A 19,734-nucleotide genomic window follows, 5' to 3' on the forward strand; every position below is an offset into this window, starting at 1 on the left:
ACAACTTGGATGGTAACTTCATGTTTTTAGTGTATTTTATAGCTGATTTAATACATGGGTCAGAACCGACCCGTTAACATAAGAGATGATGCCAGAAAGCTAATACATGACGAAGGTTAAGCCATGTTTAAGACTCTTGTCAAATCCCTGTTTAGTGAAAAATTCTCCTAAAATAATAGAGTTTGAGGGCGATGCACCAGAGAGGCATGCTAACTTTCCCAACTGAGAAACCACACTCCATTCTCTTTCCTTTTGTCTCTCATTTGGTGGTTGCAAACAAATACTTTTGTCCCTGCCTCTCGTCAGTCAGCTGGGATAGGCTCCAGCATATCCCTGTGACCCAAGGAAGGACAAGCAGCACAGAAAATGAATGAAACATCCCTTTCATGCGTTATCTTAAAACCCCAAATGAAATGCACCCTCTACTGGTGACTGCCAAGTATTGAAATGCTGTTTTTTTTCCCGGTTTTGCGACGCAGGTGAAGAAGGAGCTGGAGATGAACGGAGTTGAGTTTTACCCTCAGAAAGAGTTTGATGAAGACATGGAGGACAAGAGTGACAATGACAAAATTAGAGTAAGTGGGACTTTCCCCCTCACGACTTCTCAGCAGTCCATTAAACGTTTGGAAATGTCCACAGGAGGCCATGCCCTTTGCTGTGGTGGGAAGCGACAAAGAATATCAAGTGAATGGCAAGCGTGTTTTGGGGAGAAAGACAGCATGGGGAGTTGTAGAAGGTGAGTTGTATTTTCTTTCTGCTGACCATTTATAGCTGTTCCCACAGAGAAGCTATTGCTGGCTTTAGGTTTAGTGGAGGTGATTTGGCATTTGACTTTGTTTTTGCAGTTGAAAACATGAACCACTGCGAGTTTGCTCAATTGAGAGACTTCCTAATCAGGTAAAGCTGCTTTATTTTGATACCAGGACAACATTAAAATGCTTAAACTCACTCATTCAATACTTTTTACTGGATGAGACACATCTGCTATTCTACAGTGTACTGTATTTCCTCAAATAGTGGCCTACCCTCAAAAAGATGCCCTGCCTCAGTTAATTGCCAAACTGCGGTAGATGCCTGCCTTTTCACCATCAAAAAACAACCAATATCACCTCTAGGTGGCAGTAATCACTTTTACTTACATATAGTACAATGTGTCACAACATGCGCACCCACAGAGCAGACATGGCATCTATAAAGCTGGAGTTTATAGTGGCGTTTAAAGACAAAAAGCAGAATGCACGCCAACAACGACAAGAAAATAATTGGGGATTAAAAAGAGCTAAGATAATTAAAAAAAAACATGCTATTGTAACCCCTGCGCTGGAGACATAGGTCAAACCTAGACTCTGCACTGGAGAAATAGGTCAAACCTAGACTTTGCTTCTTTTTTTTTAATGAGGGACGAGAGACTTGACTTGTTTGGGGACACCATGAATTCCTAAAGAGGAACAGATTATGTACTAGGCAGTACAGTTTGGCTCATGCCAGCACACTTGGTTATAGAGTTTATGAACTGACCATATTAACAACAAACAATATTCAAATATAATAATGAACATTTACCTAAAGAGGAACAGTGTGTGTACTTGTCAGTACAGTTTGGCTCATATGGCACACTGTAAAGAACAGCCAGTCACATTAGCATTGTGGCGAATTAGCTAACCAGACAATTGCATAGAGCAACGCCTCCGTGATAGGGCTCATGAACTGGCACAGAGGTCAGCAATGCGCTTTAAAATGTTGGTTGCGTTACGGTGAAACTCATGTGTGTTGCAATTGCCACACTTTTAAAAATGTTTATAAATGAACTCATCAGGGATAAATGAACTCATCAGGGGTATTAATGCCGGCAGAGCAGTTTCTTTACTAGTGTTACAACATTGGTTCTTTTGCTGCTGTCTTGTGCAATACGTAAACATTAATAATTGGGCATGTGGTCAAAGATAGCCATGTTCTCCTTTTCATTTTCTCATGCACTTCATACCATTACTAAAGTGGAAAAAGTTGTTATATACAATGTTGTTTTTCTCAGATTTGTTTACGTAAATGATAGCCACCGATAAATGCCTTTCCCCAAAAGACATCTGGCATTCTCTGTAGCTGAGTAAAAGAAATGCTCCTTGGCCACTGTATGAAGAAATATTTGTACATTTGTCACTGTACAACTGTTAAAAAAAAACAAAACAAAAACATGGAGGAAAAACAAAAGCCAAAAGCGCTGACATTTTTTTTGTTAACAGGTCTCACTTACAGGACCTGAAGGAAGTGACTCATAACATTCACTATGAAACTTATCGTGCCAAGAGACTCCACGAGAATGGAGGCCTGCATCCCGTGTCCTCCAATGACACCCAGGAGAGCAACTTGTAATCGACGCTGATATGACACAGTACATCTATCTACAGTATAGTAACATTACTGGCATGGCCGCATGCTCAGAAATCACTTCAGTATGTACATATCTGTGTCATTTACTGTTATTTTTTTATGATCCCACACCCTGTTACTTTTCAAAGGAATAGAATATTTGGGTGTCCCACCCAGAGTCATGGTGCCATGATATTGGAGACTGCCAATGCCTTGTCAGTACTCATAGGTTCGTTAAGTTGTGCAACGTTATCATGATGAATCTCAGAGCTAATGTTAGTCAATGCTAGGGATGCTGCGATCGGTCGACCACCCGTCAGTATCGACCGATTTCATGTGATTGGCATATTCCGATAAAGGCCTTTTAATGCCTATCACAAAATCCAATCACCTCTAGCTCGTACCCTGTGTGCAGCCTAGTGTCTTGCATGTCTTGGGTAGTGTCCCCCCCCCACTTTGCTTTCCACTGCACAGGGGTGCCAAACCCAAAACAAACATGTCTGCCACATGGAACTTACCTGTGATTTGTGAGTTATACAACGCGTGGACACTGCAAAACATACCACGAAAAATATTGTTGAAGTTTCAAAGGTGCTGTATGCTCTCTTGAAAAAGTAATCAAAATATGTTTGTATCTAAAAGGGGATATTATGGGTCCCTTTTTCATATCATATAGCTAATAGCAGGGGTGCAGCCAGGAATTCTGGGACCTATGGGGGGAAAAAAAAAAAATCACGTTGGGTCCCTCTTTTTATTTTGTAATAATGACCTCTATTTTGGTCCTCCTCGCAATCAGGGGACCTTGGAATTATCCTAACTTTCCCCCTTATACAGCACCCCTGGGCAATAGCTCTCATCATAAAATGAAAAATGTATAGTTAATCCATGCGATCGATTTCACTCATGAATGATCGTTATCGGAATCTGCCCTGATCGGAGCATCCCTAGTTATTACTATTCTTTCTTGTGTGTTTTGTGTTTTGTGCAATGACAGATGGACACATTTTGATCAGAATTCATTCAAGGAAAACTCTTTTTTTAAATATTTCCCATGACATGTCTTTCTCCTTTTTGTTTGTTCTAGACAGCCGCCTCGTGCTGGCAGTTTTTCCACTGACAATGCAGGTAATGCAGGATTCACCTATATCACCTATAAAGCCCTAAAAGAAAAAAAAACCAAATCATCCAAAACCCTCCAACAATGCTCCATTTACATGCCGTGACCTGCATATTAACCAAGCTATAGCGTCATTGTAGTAGCTAACACAGAGGAATTACTTTCCTGGCGTGACGCAGCGCCTTGCTCACAGCACCTCAGGCCACTACTGAGAGGTAACGCTATCTACAGGACCTGCTGCTGCTTCTGTATCGCCTTTGAGTTTGGAAAAGTTAATGCTAGGTTATCATTTATGTCTCACACGTGTGGAGTAGCAGTTGTGGCAATAAGCTGAGAAGTCGGTCAACTTTGAATTCCACACACTGCCAACTCAAAATCCGACAACCTGGCTCTCAACTTAGGTTATGTTCACACTGCAGGTTATGATGACCAATTATACATTTAAAAAATCGGATTTGAACTAAAAAATCAAATTTTAAAAAATGTGGTCGTTCACATGACCGAGAAAATGTGACTTGTCAATGAGAACGCAAACCGTCCAGAAAGTGAAGTGCATGCGCAAAAACGCATCACACGCATTTCCGTGTGTTTACAGAAGTAAAGATTGCTGCAGTGTGTGTTCTCCTTAATGCGTTTGTGGGAATTTCAAGGATTTTGAGCAACGGGAGTCAGTATTTTCTTGACCGAATCATTCCGCATAGGAGATCAAGGAGAAGGAGACAATCTGACGTCTGTTCCGAGGCGCGTGGATGGCAGGAGTGGTGGGACGGTGATGCGAGCCGCTTCACTGGCACTTTTTAAATGTAATTTTCGGATGAAAAACTTTTGCCGACATCAGTGAGTACCTTTATCCAAGTCTTGCACAGTAAACCATGCCATTTAATGACGTATATGCGACCTGACCATTCAGATTGCAGTAGATCGTAACATAACGGAACAGACAATAACAGATTTATCTACATACGAAAAAAGCCTGAGTCGCATTTTTAAAAAATTGGAATTGTACTGTTCACACTGACATGAAAAAAATCAGTTACAGGTCACATATGAGAAAAAAAAATGCAGTGTGAACGTAGTGAATGTGACTCGCAAGATGCTCGTTTGCTCTCTGTAGTTTTTACCTGAAGACTTATGCTGAACTTACCAGTTCAATAGGGACGAGTCTTGTGCTGAACGATACGGCCATCCCATCAGTTGGCATCTTAGTGAGAGCGGACATTGTGGTAGTGAAAATGACAGTTTGTCTCACTGTTTTTATTACATCGTCAATGTAAATTTTATTATGTTCTTATTTTGTCAATTAAACATTTAGCATTTTACCATTTGTGGCAAGTGGCACATTCTAAAAAAAAAGGCAAAAATTGAAAAAAATCAGCAGTAATTTTACAAGGATAAATTCAAAATATTCTGATGAAAGAAATGTAATCTAACGAGAAAAAGTCATAATCAAAGGTTAAATATTAAAGAAAAAACTTGGTTTTTTTAAAAATAAAAATAAAAGTTCTCAGAAATAGGTTTGGGGCGTGGTCAGAACTCCAAAATGCAGACACCAATGCAGTTTGATACTCGAGTACATGAATAGAGGTAGGAATCTTCAGAGGGCATTGCAGGGATGGCTGGGCAGCGAACAAAGCAGCAGTTTCAGGCAGGGAAGAAAGGGAATCCCAGTGCAAAAAGTGCACGAAAAGCAGAAGGTCAAAAGGAATGGCAAGAAACAATCTAGCATTGAAGAGAGACAGTGTTTTGAGTTTACAATGCACATGGGCCTTTAAGGGACGCCATCAAAGATGATGCGGTGATAATGCCACATCAGGGCCTTCAAATGAGTTATACAACATGGCGCTGCAATAAAGGAGTGAAAGGTATGCAAGGGATCTTGACAGTAACCCCAACCCCTCTGGGTGGGACCGGGATGCGGCGTTTGTCTGCCAGCATCCTCTGATGTCCTGTTCATGGCTGCGCAGGCTTGTTTCCAGACCCACCTGGTTTGTTTAAGATGGGCCTGCACTGAGGGTACATGAAGTTCGAACTCCTCAAAGGGGGACATACCCGGTGCTGAGTTGGTCATAGAATTGTGTGTGTACTCAATCCAAACTAAGTGTTCAACCCCGGTGGTAGGACTGATTTGAGTGAAGGTTTGACTAATTCCTGGTTGGCTTTCTCACAGGCTTGGGCCGGTTACCGGTTCTAAGGTATAGACTGTCATACCGTCCTTTGTTATTAAAGTGGAGGTCCAGGCAGCCACTATGTGGAAATACTTTTGTCATATGCTGTGGTATTCCTCGCAGTTGGAACTGGGCCTAGATGTGCCAAAACCATGAGCTGTGTTGCCAAAAGTCGGAAATTGAACCGTCGCGACATACCTACCAGTGACATCAGATGCCTCATTAACATCAAGCGGCGCCGGTGTGACAAGATTTAGTGTGTATTTCACATGACTTTGCAGCTATCTAATTAATCTGTAAGCGCATAACCCTATTTAGGCACATTTTTGACAATGTAATGCGAATACAATAACCTAATAGGTCGCAAATGTCGTTTAATCGCTTATAGTGTAAACAAACACGTTTTGACACTCCACATTGCAGCTTAAAACGTATAGTCAATTATTAAATACACTAATATAGCATTAAGTGAAAACATTGTACTCATGTGAAAGATTCCTTCAAAGGGATGCGCATTTAGAAGATTTACTCCGTTTACAGCAGGTTTCCTTGTCATACGCATGTGCAGTAGCGCTAGGTCACAGAACTCGAAGGCACGTGTCGTCATTCCATCAGTATTGCCGCGCTGTTGTCGACATATTACTCACATTGAGGGTCACCAAATGTGGAGCTGGGATGCAGAACGAGACAGAAGCTGAGGATAAGTGGTTTAAACCTTTTACTCTCAGTTGAACAACAACTTAGCAACAGTTGCAAACGACAGTCACATGACCTGGACACGGGAGACCAAATTAATACAAATTCAACAAATATACAATCCAACAATTCCAACACTTGTGGATTCACCACGCTATGAAATAACGTTAACACTACAAGTTATTCCAAGTGGAATAAATTCATTTATTTTAAATACGTATGTTCCACTTTCACCATGTTTGGTTACATTGTTTAAAAATGGCTGGTCAACATTAAAGTTTTTTTCTTTTTTCAATAAAGATATAAAAAAAAACACATTTTAGAGCTGTAATTATAATAACGTGATGTTTTTGCTCAAGGTTATACCGTCAGAATCTCATACCGACCCATGCCTACTCTCTCATAGTCATTATGACTGTGGATACTATCCTGACATGAGACTGGAATTAGCTCTTAGTGTGAGCAAAAGACAAGCGTTTATGGACTACTTGAATAGGGGTGGGGGGGAATCCTCGGTGGGCAGTGCAGGGAGGGCTAGGCAGCAAACGAAGCAGCGGGGTCAGGCCGTAAAGAAGGGGAATCCATGGCAAAAAGTGCATGAAAGCAACGGGAGTGGCAAAAAACATGAAGCAATCTTACTTGAACATTGAAGAGAGCTGGGTTGCCACTAGAGCAGTGGCTGTCAACTGGTTTGGCTGCGGGACATACCATCACCTTTCAATGACAAGCGGCGACCCAAATTGCCAAAATTTTAAAACGTAAACTTCTCAAATATGTTATTTAATACATTATTTATGTAAATTGGAAATGCAAAAAGACTGTTACTACGGCTGTCGCGAGGGCGCTAAGGTTTGAACATGTTGCAAGCATTAAATCCCACACGCTTCCTGCTTTGAGCTGCACCCAAGCTAACAGCCAGTTGCAAACAGGCCCTTTGATGAGACATTAAGTGGGTCAGTTTAATAATAATAGGAGGACCATGTCTCATGTAGACCACCCTCTGCCTAGGCCAGTTGATCGAATTGGGCGTGAAACAGTACCGTCATACTGTCCCAGGTAGTCTTCATTGTGGGCAGAATTTTCCCATTTAACACAAAGTCAGCTTTTGCTTTATGCCGCTTTGTTCTCCAGTAGATATCTAGCTGTGTGTCGGACATAGCGTCCACATTTCATGTTCTTCCTCTCCAGCTCAAGCTTGACCAAGTCGCCCATAAACATGGCACGCACCTCTTCGTGGCGTAGCAAGTGAATAGCATGGACACAAGGTGCGTTCACCGACATCAAGTCATTACACTGTTGTTTGGCAAAGAACCCCCTGCGACCCACCAGTTGACAATTACTGCACTAGCGAGTTGATAGCAATCTGGTGATGTTTCCTCCCCTGGGGGGGCCTATAAGGGATGCCTTCAAAGATGATGCGCCGATGATTCCACATCAGGGCCTTCAAAGGAGTTATACAACAGGGCGCTGCAATAAAGGAATGAATGGTAGGCGAGCGGAGGCGGGGGAGAAGGGATGTGTGTGGGGGGGATCCTGACAAAGTAGTATGAGAATCAAAACAATGAATGAAGTTGTAATTTTTGGAAAATTAGGCCGCGGAAGAAGTTAAGTCATGAGAATGAAGTCAAAATATGGGAATAAAGTCATAATTATGAGAAGAAAATTTACAAGAAGTTTAAATAGTTGAAAAGAAAAGGAAGAAACAGCTGTAATTCTAAGAAAATAAAGGCAAAATATTAAGAGAAAAAAGTCAACTCTAACAGGGAAAAAAGTTGCAATTTTACCAGAATAAACTCGTAATGTGAGGAATGTCATTTCGGTAGCATAGAGTTGAAATATAGAAAAAAATACGTTTTTTAAAAGTTGTAAAAATTAAAAAAGTTGAAATCGAGTCTGACTTGAGTTAAGTCCACACCTCTGGCAAACAGAATCTATGCTGCTGTTGACGGAAGTAACGTTAGTAACGTTAGTTGCTATGTGCTCTGTGACGTCAGTGCACCCAGGAAAGAAGTTTTGGCAATGCTTAAAATGACCAAAACACTCTATTACATGTTATGATGAATGTGCCTATTCCAACATGGTTACAGCATGGATACAAACGGTTGTTGGTTTTTTGAGGGCTTTATCGGCGGAATAGGTGAAAAACTGCCAGCATCAGGCGGCTATCGAGAACGCACAGAAAAGGGAAAGACGTGCGTTCTTGTCTCACATCGGGATTGTGGATGATGCGCAACATTAAAAAAAAAGTGCCGTTTTCCTTTAAAGTGGCGATGATTTCTTCAGTTGTGCATTCTAAATTGTTTTTTGATTTCTGCCTGTAACTGATTCTTTTGAAGAAATGTGTTTGTCCTTTGGTATTTTAGCAGAAATTACCAGTATAGTGACACCCTGGTAATGCTTTTTAAAATGGACATACTCCTCTCCACCACTTGGTGGCGGCACTTTTCCAGATAATGTCTGCGTCCTCTTTCTACAAGATAAGAATCATTGATGCATTTTTATGTTTACTGTTATACAGTGGGCTGTAGTGAACAAATATGCCAAAAACTACATGCAATTTTACTGATCAGGTTATTTTTGTGTGTGTGAGAATTGTGCATTTGTGTGATTTAAATTTATGATGTGATGTCTGACGCCAAGTAGAAAAGTGGTACTTTGTGATTTTTAGTGGAAGTAGAAGAAACAGTGTTACAGCCATTCTTTTTCTGCTCTGTTTACATGTGCACGCTTGAATCCACAAAATTTCATTTGCAGCTTATCAACCTTTTTATTTGAAATCAGTGATATTTATTTCCACATATTTATTACAAAGTAAAACGCTGCTGTCTCAAGATAGACAGAAGACTCGGCCATTTCTTTTTGACTTATTTAGCCACTTTCTCAACGTTGCTGTGAAACATTGAGGTATAGTTTCTTACAGTATGAATTTCAAAAATGACCTGTCTTTATTGCCATGTATTCCTAATTTAATAAATGCACATTGCCATAGACATTTTCTTTTCTTTTATTTTTATTTGTCAGTAAGTGTGAATGTCTCACCAGACCACATTTATTTCCTTGTTGGAAACCCGACCTTAAATGTAACTAACTTGAAATGTCTGTTAGTGGCGGCTACGTGTCAAGGAGGATTGGAAGTGGATTGTAATTCTTCATGTTAATTAAGTCCATCTTTCTTGCAATATTGTGTTGGAGTGTCACAAGATTTTGTGTCAGGAGAGCGCACAAGATTAAAACACGACATTATTTCTTAGAGAAAAGCCGTCTGGTGAGAAGAGAGCAGCCATCTAACATCTATGGCATCACTACTGTGAATGATAATTCACGTGATATGGAAGTGGCAGTGCACGAGGCAGGATTGGAACCATACATTAAGTGCTTTACAAACACTATAAACCTTGCAATCCTACCTGCACTCGTGGTTCCCAGCGTCACTTGTTCGCGGACTTGTGGCTGTTTTTGTCATTCAACAGCTGCCGCCGTGTTGATGTCCAAGCAGAAGCTACGGTAATTCCAAATTTGATCAAATTTGGGACAGTTTGGATTTTTTGACATGAAGTTGTAAGACATCCCCATCAGCAGTGTAGTACATCAACAGTAATGTTGATCCCGCCAGTCCAGTTCTGGTCCGCTTTCCGGGACGAGGACTGTAGTTCCACTTGTGCTGGGGCCATTTAAGTAAAGAGTTTGGCTTCTCAAACCAATATGCATTCAAAAGACTAATACATTTGCATCATAAAAATGCCTCCTCGAAAAACTCAGACCTCACTAATCACTTGTGGTATAACGTATCCTTGCACACTATGCCTCTCCATTCTTGTGAGGTCAAATTTTTTTGAGGAGGCATTTTTGTGATGCAAATACCACCTGTATATTCCTCTTTTGAACGCATACTGTTTTGAGAAGCCAAACTTTTTACTTAAGTGGCCCCAGCAACTAAGTGGAACTATGTTACTCCGACTATGGAAATCCGACTAGAACTGGACTCACAGGACCAAGTGGGGAGGTAAAGTCACTATTGATGTACTACACTGCAGATGGTGTTGGCATAAACCTTCATATCAAAACATCCAAACTATTCCATTAAGATTTGTCAGATCAATATACAATCGCTGTATAAGCCTTCTGCTTGACCCTCCGATATTCAGAGACAGACGCAGCATGCAATTAAAAGTCCTTTTATTAAGCACGATCAGGTGCAGGTACTCATAGTAGTGCAAGATACAGGCAACAGAGGGGAAAGGCTCTGTGAAAAACACAACTGGAAGTCTTGGGCAAGAGCAACAGGTAAGGAAACCGTTGAAGTGACAACACAGTCACCGTCCATGTGATGACGCTGGGCTTATGAACCCGACTAATTGGAATTGCACACAATTCCACTGGGGTAAAGCGGCTGCATCCTACCCACAGCAGGAAGTGCAGCATTCCAAAATAAGAGCGCAGGACTGTCCTGCGGAACATGACGAAACCATGTGATAGTACAGTCTATTTCGGATTCAGTACTTCCTGGTACCATGTGCTAAGCATTATGGGAACTGTAGTTCTTTTAGTGGTTAACATAAAGATAAACTACTGCTATCTAATCTAAATATTTTCGTCCTAATCCAAGCTACTAAAAGTACATATAATCTAATCACAGTGAGAACAATGAGCCAACAATCAAATATCATCATACCAAGACACAAACGCATACATGACAGGATACCAAAAGCAGTACCAGTCAGTCTGTAGTGATCATGTCAAAATGCACCTGCGTTGTTTCGTGACTCAGTTAAATAAACTCAATTAGTTAAACCCAATATCGTGTATCGTCTCGTTGTGTGACTGATTATGGCACAATAGGAAATAAATCAAAACATGTCCCCATACATTTGCAGACAGATGACTAAACTGTGCTTGAATTCAGATTACACCACATTTGTGTTCATATCAATAAGTGAAAGTATAAAGTGGTCTGGACCATCTCTCCATGTGACCACTTCAAAATATTAATTGGCTTCCACTGGTTTGTAGAGTACAGAAAGCACCCCATTTACATTACATCTTCACAAGGGACAACGTTTTTGTTTTTGCTGCCTTTTTTAATGAGCTAAACTTACACAAAAGGCCTATTTCTCTCAAATATTGTTCACAAATCTGTCTAAATCTGTGTTAGTGAGCACTTATCCTTTGCTGTGATAATCCATCCAGCTCACAAGTGTAGCATAAAAAGATGCTGATTAGACAGAATGATCATAGCACAGGTGTGCCTTAGGTTGGCCACAATAAAAGGCCAGATTAGTTGTTTTTTTTACTCTCACCTCTACTGATCATGATTTGTTCAGCTGCTGGTAAGTTTTTGTGCCAAGACCATATTGCGTAAAACGTCATTTGTTGTGAAATGTGTTGTGTATATTTGTGGCCACTAGATGTCAGTCTTGCATTAGCGAGTGAGGGAAACCGAACTAGCTAGGCCCACCTAGGGTGCTTTTCAGTGGATCATCCCTATTACACCAAACGCTGAGACGAGACATTTACATAAAGATAAATCAATAGAGGTCAATTATTGTTGTGATTGAAGAGGCTTTGCTGGGAGCCGTGTTTTTTACATTTTTGTTCGTGTTTTTCCAGTCACAAAAAGCCAAATATTCGGTTAACTTACACCAGGGATGCCCAGGGGCCATCTTTGACCCGCAGCTCGTTTTTTATTATATTGTAAAAAAATAAAATTCATTTATTATTCCGGAGATATATTATCAGATATTACACTAGTTATCTTTGTTACAAAGCTAAGGTGTGGATGTTTGGTTTCGATAGCTTAGCATGCCAGATAATCACTTTCTCTCCTTGCAGCTCCCCAGGGCATTTACGGCTTCTGTTGTAAAGATCTAATGGTGTCCCTGCATGGCACCCATCCTCAGGTGAAAACACTACACTGTCATCTACAGTATGTCAGCTTTGTACACCTAAAGAATAAACTGAGCTTTGATGATATTAAGACTGTCTCCTATTTCAGCTCAAATGTCCTCTGTCTCCTGGCAACTGACAAGCAGTGAGCAGGTTAGTAAAATATATTTGACATGTTAGATCAAAGCAACAATCTTTGCAATTGCAAAACGGTTATTCATGCATTCATTTTCTACGCCTATCCCAGCTGACATTGGGCGAGAGGCGGAACCTGCACTGGTCGCCAGCCAATGGCAGGCCACATATAGACAAACAACACTCACATTCATACCTATGGACAATTTAGAGTCGCCAATTAACATAACATGCATGTTTCTCCGGAGTACCAGGGCAAAACCCACGGGGGGGGGGACATGCAAACTCCACACTGAGGTGCCCGACGGAGATTCGAACCCAGATCTTCCAGATTTCCTGACTGTGTGGCCAAAATGCTAACCACTTGACCACTGTGCGGCAAAGCAGTAAGTCATGTAAATGTATACAGCGCCAATTCACAACAGAAGTTATCTCTACATATTTACCAGGTCTAGACCCACACTCTTCATACCAACTGAGCCCCACATGAGCAAGCACTTTGGCGATGGAGGCAAGGGAAAACTCCCTCTAAGAGGAAACCTTGAATAGAACCCAGACTCGGGTTAGTTGCTACTGCTAAAAAAGTGCTAAAGCGTAGCTGCGTATGGTTCTATGGTTAAAGATAGACCCAGATCAACCAACATTTCTGTTAATTGTACCTAAAATGTCAACAATTTTAGCCCACTATACTTTTTTTTAATAGCAATTCTATAATAATCATATACAACCAGAATGTCACTCAATAGGGCGCAGACCTCCACCAAGGCAAACAAAAGAGAGAAAAAAATAGCTCGAGAGTTATGTTGGTTTTCCTTGGCCTGTAGGATACTTCGTGGTTCAGGGAGGGTAGATTGTTCCATTTATGGTAATGATAATGGTATATTTTATTTCCAACATGTTTAACAAAGTTACATTAAGGAACATCACGTTTGCACATAATTCCACATGTCTGAAAAGGAGTAGGAAGAAGCAGAACATAATTTATATACCATACAGTTACACTGCACATTTAGGAGTGGCCTTTTATTGTGGCCAACCTAAGACACACCTGTGCAATAATCATGCTTTTTAATCAGCATCTTCATATGCCACGTATGTGACACATTTAGACAGATTTGTGAGCAATGTTTGAAAGAGGTTGTTTACATTTTTGTTGAGTGTAGATGGCTTCTTCAGTAATGACAAACAATGTAGTAATACATAATAAAAGGAAATACAGAGTATATCATAAATAAATAAGTAAATGAATTCAAGATAAATGATATCAGACACTATAGTTGTCAGCTTTCTAGTTCCTCTATGTCCCTTGTAAAAACTTGCTTGCTTGCATTGTTTCTTAAACTGGCTCATATGAGTGAGCCTTTACTAAATTTGTTCCATAATTTTACTCCTCATACTCAGTATCAGTAACTGAAATGCTCACACTTTTTAGTGTTGTGCCGCTATGCCATCCATTCATTTTCTATGCCACTTAATCCTCATTTGGGTAGCGGGGCCCAGTTGACTTTTGGCGAGAGGCGGGGTACACACTGGCCTGGTCACCAGCCAATCGCAGAGCACATGTAGACAAACAACCATTCATACTCACATTCAATTTAGAATCTCCAATTAACCTAACATGCATACTTGTGGAAAACCCACACACACACAGGAAGAACGTGCAAACTCCACACAGAGGTACCCAAACGGAGATTTGAACCCACATCTTCCCGATCACCTGATTGTGTGGCCAACATGCTAAGCCACCGTGCCGCCCAGGCTGCCATACCACTGTTTTTAAATTGATTGCCTGAAGTTCTCCTCCCTTCGTTGTACAACATCGTTGTACATTAGGTGTAAATTCATGCCATAAATATACTTCCTATATTTTCACATTTATCCACATTCTCATTTCAATCTCAATCTTCGACTCGTGCTGTTTGGTGGAGTTTTGTCGGCTTAGTATTTTTGGTGTAATTTTGCTAACTGTATCAGCCCCACTTTCCACTAATGGTAGACTGAACTGTGTTTTGAACATCAAACGCTGATTTTCAGGCAGCAGGATTTTGGGTAGTAAGCTTAGATGATGATCTACAATTGTTGTGCCACAGAATAAAATGGAAAGTATCAAAGAACAAAATTTGGAATTTACCTCAACTGCCAGTAGAGGGCACTAAATTAGGGCTGTCTACTTCCTGGTTTATTTTAACAGAATCGCCTATTGACCTTGAACTCCATCCATCCATTCATTTTCTATGCTGCTTGTCCTCACTAGGGTCGCGGGTGTATGCTGGCAGCTGACTTCGGGTGAGAGGCAGGGTACACGCTGGACTGGTCGCCAATCGCAGGGCACATATACACAAACAACCATTCACACTCACATTCATACCTATGGACAATTTAGAGTCTCCAGTTAAACTAATATGCATGTTTTAGGAATGTGGGAGGAACCCGTAATACCCGGAGAAACCCCACGCACGCACAGGGAGAACATGCAGACTCCACAAAGAGATGCCCAAATGGAGATACGAACCAGATCTCCGACCGTGTGGCCAACATGCTATCCACTAGGCCACCGTGTGACCCCAAATATGAACTCAACAAACACATTATAGAGTGCGACCAACTCAAGTCAGCCGTGGTTGATTTTTCAGGCTTCTGATTGGACCAAATGTATATGACAACCCCGGAGTTGTGGAATGATGGTAATCAAAGAGAGAGGGTACGTGTTAATGCAGCTGGAACTAATCGATTTGTACCAACAGCAATTCCGAAATCGGAGGAGGAGGCGTTCACATAGGTTGGCTGACCGCCCTCTGCACGAGTCTTAAAAAGACAGAAAATAATGTACTAAAAGCCGACCAATCATAGCCGTATCAGTCGTCGTCGCAGCTCGAGGATTTCTTTTTAGTAGTGAACGTCATGCTACGAGACTGAACAAGGAAACTGAAACTGGTGAAAAATAACAAAATGCATACTTGAGAGCAGCAAAGAGTACAAAGGTATTTAAGGGTAAAAATCTATGACGTGTACAAAAAATGCGTACATATTGGCAAGGCCTGATATACGGGTTTTGTGGAGCAGCGATATGCTAACTGCAACTGGATTTTAGCTGTGGAAATTTCCACATTCGGGAAATTGAATTGCCCTGTGTCTCCCCACGAGTGTGTCGGTTCTCAATTATTTTCTGTCATACCCCCACTGGGGGACAGAAATGTTTTTGTCCTCCCCCATTTGAAGTACTATTGAGAAACGGATAATATCTATTCATTTATCTGTACCGTACAGACTGAACTTGAACCTAAAACCAGCGAAATGCAACAAAGTGGAGAGCAGTGACACGTACGAGCGTTTTCAAGAGTCAAATTGCATGCTGAGTTTGACAAATTCATACATGTTGACAAGTCTGCATTAATACTCAAAGTCCTCCCTGACTCTCTTCACCGGGCCCGCCCCACTATGTGAGAAGCACTGGGCTAATTGAAGACTCTAAATTGTCCATAGGTGTGAATGGTTGTTGATCTATTTGTGTCCTGTGAGTGACTGGTAATCAGTCTGTGCTGTACCCTGCTTTTCACCTAAAGTCAACTGGGATAGGCTCCACCTCACGCTACCCTAATGAATCTATCCTGTATACAAAATGGATGGCATGACTTACCCCCCTGGTGGCCTCCTGGGGAACTACATGTTTGAGGCAAGTCGACAAAATGGCTGACGGCTGCATGATGTCAGCAGAATGTGAAATAAAGGTGACATGTTTGTAGGGTGGAAGAGAAGAGAGGGAAGTAGGATTGTTTTGTTAGCGGATGCGACTGTTTTAGGTAACCTATTTTTTGGGGGGAACTCACCTGTCTGTGGGAGCCACAGTCAAGTATGGAAAGACACAGGATGACTGAGGACTACACTCCAATGATGAGTGAACAACAAAATGAGTGAAAAATTGTGTCTTAATTTTGTTGCCGTTCAAATAAATTGACTCCTCCCCCTTCGATTTAGTCCCTCCCCTCACGTCCTGGCTAAGTTAAACCCCGCCCATCCCATACTACCGTTCCCGAGCAAGTCTGCCTGTGTGTTCTCATCCATTTTCTTGTTACTGCAGTCAGGAGACCATCTAGCACAGGTTCTTCCTACAGTCCAACAGTAGCCGGTCTCAGCCTGGAGCACTCCATGCCTACCTTCACCTTCTGCTCGTTGTGATCCGTTAAAGAAACTGACGACGTCCAGTACGCGAATTTTTGTTGGTCTCCCCCCCCCCACCCACCCATCACCAACAACACGACCTCTCCAGCCTTCCCGCCTCCGCGCCACAGTGGGTTTTTGTGTTGCAAAAGAGGAGGAGCGATTGAAGGAGACAGGACGACTGACTGAAGAGTAGTCGGCTCGCCAGCGAGAAGCAAACCTCACTGCTGCCGTTGTAGCACCAACAGCTAGCCGGGTTGTTTTTCCTCACTTTCAAGCCAGTGGACTTTAAAAAGAAGTAGCGTTGGTGCAATCTCCACAGTGGGCGAGGAGAAGGCGCGGACAGGATTTTTTTCAATAAAAAAAAACGAAAGAAGAAAAATCGGGGAACAGTGTGTGACAACGCCTCTATAGGTGAGTCCTGGTACTGCAGTTAGCATAAACTACGAGATGTTGTTTTTTGTCATTTAGTTACAACAAATGGGCAATTCTTTCAATTGTTTTTCAATATTTACACATTTTTGTACTTGTTTTTACTTAGGAGTCTTAGAGGTTGTTCTTTTAGGTGACTAGCTGTTAACATTTGCTGTTTGGTGATTTTTTTTTTCTGAAATTACAACAATTCTTCCAATTTGGGCTCCTTTCACCTGTTTTTATATGTCTTACCTTAGATCTTACAGGTTGCACTTTTAGCGGCTAGCTGTTGGCATTTGCTTATGTTAATATATAATTGCTTTAACACTGTACACTTTGCCATTTTAAGCATTCCATCACAAAGGTTTTGTGTAAGTTTCCAAAGTCAAATTCCATGCACATCTCTTTAAAAACAAATAGCATGTGAGTGCTGAGAAATGTCAACGAAAAACTAATTGGGCACGCTGTTGCCCCCTAGAGGCTGGGAGTATGATAGGGCAATGAACTAACGTCTGTCTTTTGAGGGTGTACTCATTAATAATGGCCAACGTGTTTGGCTCGTGCGGGTGTTACTGATATAGGTGATATGGCCTAAAATCCATGTTGCGATACATTGCAGCCTGTTGCGATCATGATATATTCTTTGGCATATCATTCCAAACAGGTAACAGATTACGAAGACTCCTTTTTTGTAGGCGATAACGTCATTTCCGGTTTTCGGACGCATGCACACACAGCGTAGCCGCTCCGTGTAGCTGTGTACTGTTGTCAGTCTAGACTCTTGTTAATTTACTTGCTAATTTCCCGTTCAAAGCTGGTTACTCTCCGCTGTAACGCGGTTCCTGTTGGACTTCTGGTAATATGTGCTGCGTGGTTTTTGTGACTTTACATGCAAGCTAGCTTAGCTATTCCTTGTTCTCTACTTGCAAGAAATTTAATTAATTTACTGCCATATTGGCGAGGATTAGTAACTCAGTGGAGCAGCTCGGTGCATACGTTAGCATCGCTAATTACAGGGCTACGTTACATTGACGACTTGTTGCAGCTTGTCGCTGTTTTGCAGGACACGGCTAGGTTGGGTCATCAAAATGCATTATCGCAATTTGGCGAATTGAATTAAAATGTCTACCGTAAGTAGGGCTGCAGAGATTAGTAGTGATGTGCGGAAAGATACTGAAATATCGATATTTCCGATACCAGATTTTCACGCTCTAGGGATACTTTTAATACTTCAGTCATTTGAGGTAATGTTTGTCTGAAATGACGACCGATCATAAACTGATCCATGTCCGAATTGTGAATATATTTTTCATCCTTATTGTAGTTCTTAATAATTAATCATTTATTTTAATGGTTTTATGAAATCGCTTATTTTCTTTTTGGTTTTAAATTACCATTGTCACATATTTTATTTGTGTTTTTCCAGGTTTTTTCTGCTGTTGTATATTAGCTTGGCTATTCTATAAATCACCCAACTCAAAATACTGTATGGTTTTGAACAAATACATAGCTAAATAACCTAATTGTGAAATTATAAATTTATTTGAATGAATCATTTATTAAAATACATTTATTTAATACATGAGTTAAATGTTTTGTATTCTTCATGCCGTAATATGAAATACACCACAAAAATTTACCAAACGTAAATTTGCACCAAAGATCGGTATCAGATTGGTATTGCTAATACCAGCGTGATTTTTACACCTTATCGGATCGGAAGCGCAATCAGTGGTATCGCACATCACTAAAGATTAGTCCACATAATTGACAGTGTCGATTATAAAAATTTGTTGATTAGTTATTGTCGACGCGCTGCTGAATCAAATTTTAATTGACATACCTCATGAAAGCAAAGAAGCAGAAAGAAAAAATGGCAAGTCAGAAGCGAGAAGCTGAGATACGGGAAATGACAAATAGACCCAAACACAGAAAATAAGCATGCAACGTCGGTGACACGTAAACTTTGCAAAGCCAAACTCGTGTTTGGCGGCAAAACGATGCATGCGCAACTTAAGCGCAAACACCCCACTGACGTGTCGTCATCACCACCACCGCCATGGTAATCTTTGGCTAACACTAAACTAATAAAGCATTGATTGGTTGCTGCAGGTTTCTGTGTTTAGACCATGTTCATGAGCGTGTTTTTTCGCTTCTTAGTTCCAAGTTCCAAGTTCCCATGTGAAAGGGCCGCTAAAATGTGTTTGTGCCTATCAAACACAAGCGGTGTTTGCTTTTGGCAAAACTGCTCTCATAGTGTCAAAGGTTGATTATTTCTCATTATTTCACAAATTCTAACTCAAGTTGATAGAATTTCATCTGATTTATTTATTTTTTGCTATTTTACACTCAGTGTCCTAGGTGAAATAAGCTATACATATGCACACAAGCCAAATTAAACCACCACAAACTTGTTTGCACAATGTATGGTTTCCGTGTATTTCATGATACACATTGTATGTCTCAAGTTATGAATGCTTTCAATCCGTCTGTCGGACTGAATTGTTGGTGCTTGAACGACTCACCAGGCACAGCATACTGCAGAGGTGAGAGGTTGGGGGAGGGGCAAAAACGGGGACAAATTACTCAAGAAGTTGTTGGTCTTGGAGTATACGTAACAGCGTTATTATACAGAAATGATAGATGAACTTTGACCCTTTAAGTACCACCACTGAAAGTATGAATAAAATGTGTTAATAAAAGCACTTTTTTTTTTAAAAAGCACCGTTTTTTAATACTAGGTGTTTGGTTTGGAACGCTATCCTGAAGCCCCTCAGACAGCAAAATTTGTTCTATGTG

General features: G+C 41.0%; 2 protein-coding genes across 13 annotated transcripts in view; both read left to right on the forward strand.

The window, feature by feature from the left end:
- Positions 1 to 9,927, forward strand: part of septin3 (septin 3) — a 29,593-nt gene extending 19,666 nt beyond the window's left edge. For 2 of the 12 annotated variants that reach the window (XM_054778094.1, XM_054778098.1), the window contains 4 exons: positions 480 to 575; positions 640 to 736; positions 846 to 897; positions 2,241 to 9,922. In XM_054778094.1, coding sequence (XP_054634069.1) covers positions 480 to 575; positions 640 to 736; positions 846 to 897; positions 2,241 to 2,370 — 375 coding nt within the window. In that variant the 3' untranslated portion in view covers positions 2,371 to 9,922. Of the gene's footprint in view, positions 1 to 479; positions 576 to 639; positions 737 to 845; positions 898 to 2,240 lie in introns of all 12 variants that reach the window. The other 10 variants (XR_008570605.1, XR_008570606.1, XR_008570602.1 and 7 more) reach the window with 10 other exon arrangements.
- Positions 9,928 to 15,998: 6,071 nt separating this feature from the next.
- Positions 15,999 to 19,734, forward strand: part of atf7ip (activating transcription factor 7 interacting protein) — a 37,793-nt gene continuing 34,057 nt past the window's right edge. The window contains exon 1 of the mRNA XM_054778091.1: positions 15,999 to 16,935. The gene's annotated coding sequence lies outside the window, so the exon portion shown is untranslated. The remainder of the gene's footprint in view (positions 16,936 to 19,734) is intronic.

This window comes from Dunckerocampus dactyliophorus, chromosome 6 (genome assembly GCF_027744805.1).
Source record: "Dunckerocampus dactyliophorus isolate RoL2022-P2 chromosome 6, RoL_Ddac_1.1, whole genome shotgun sequence".
Lineage (NCBI taxonomy): Eukaryota > Metazoa > Chordata > Actinopteri > Syngnathiformes > Syngnathidae > Dunckerocampus > Dunckerocampus dactyliophorus.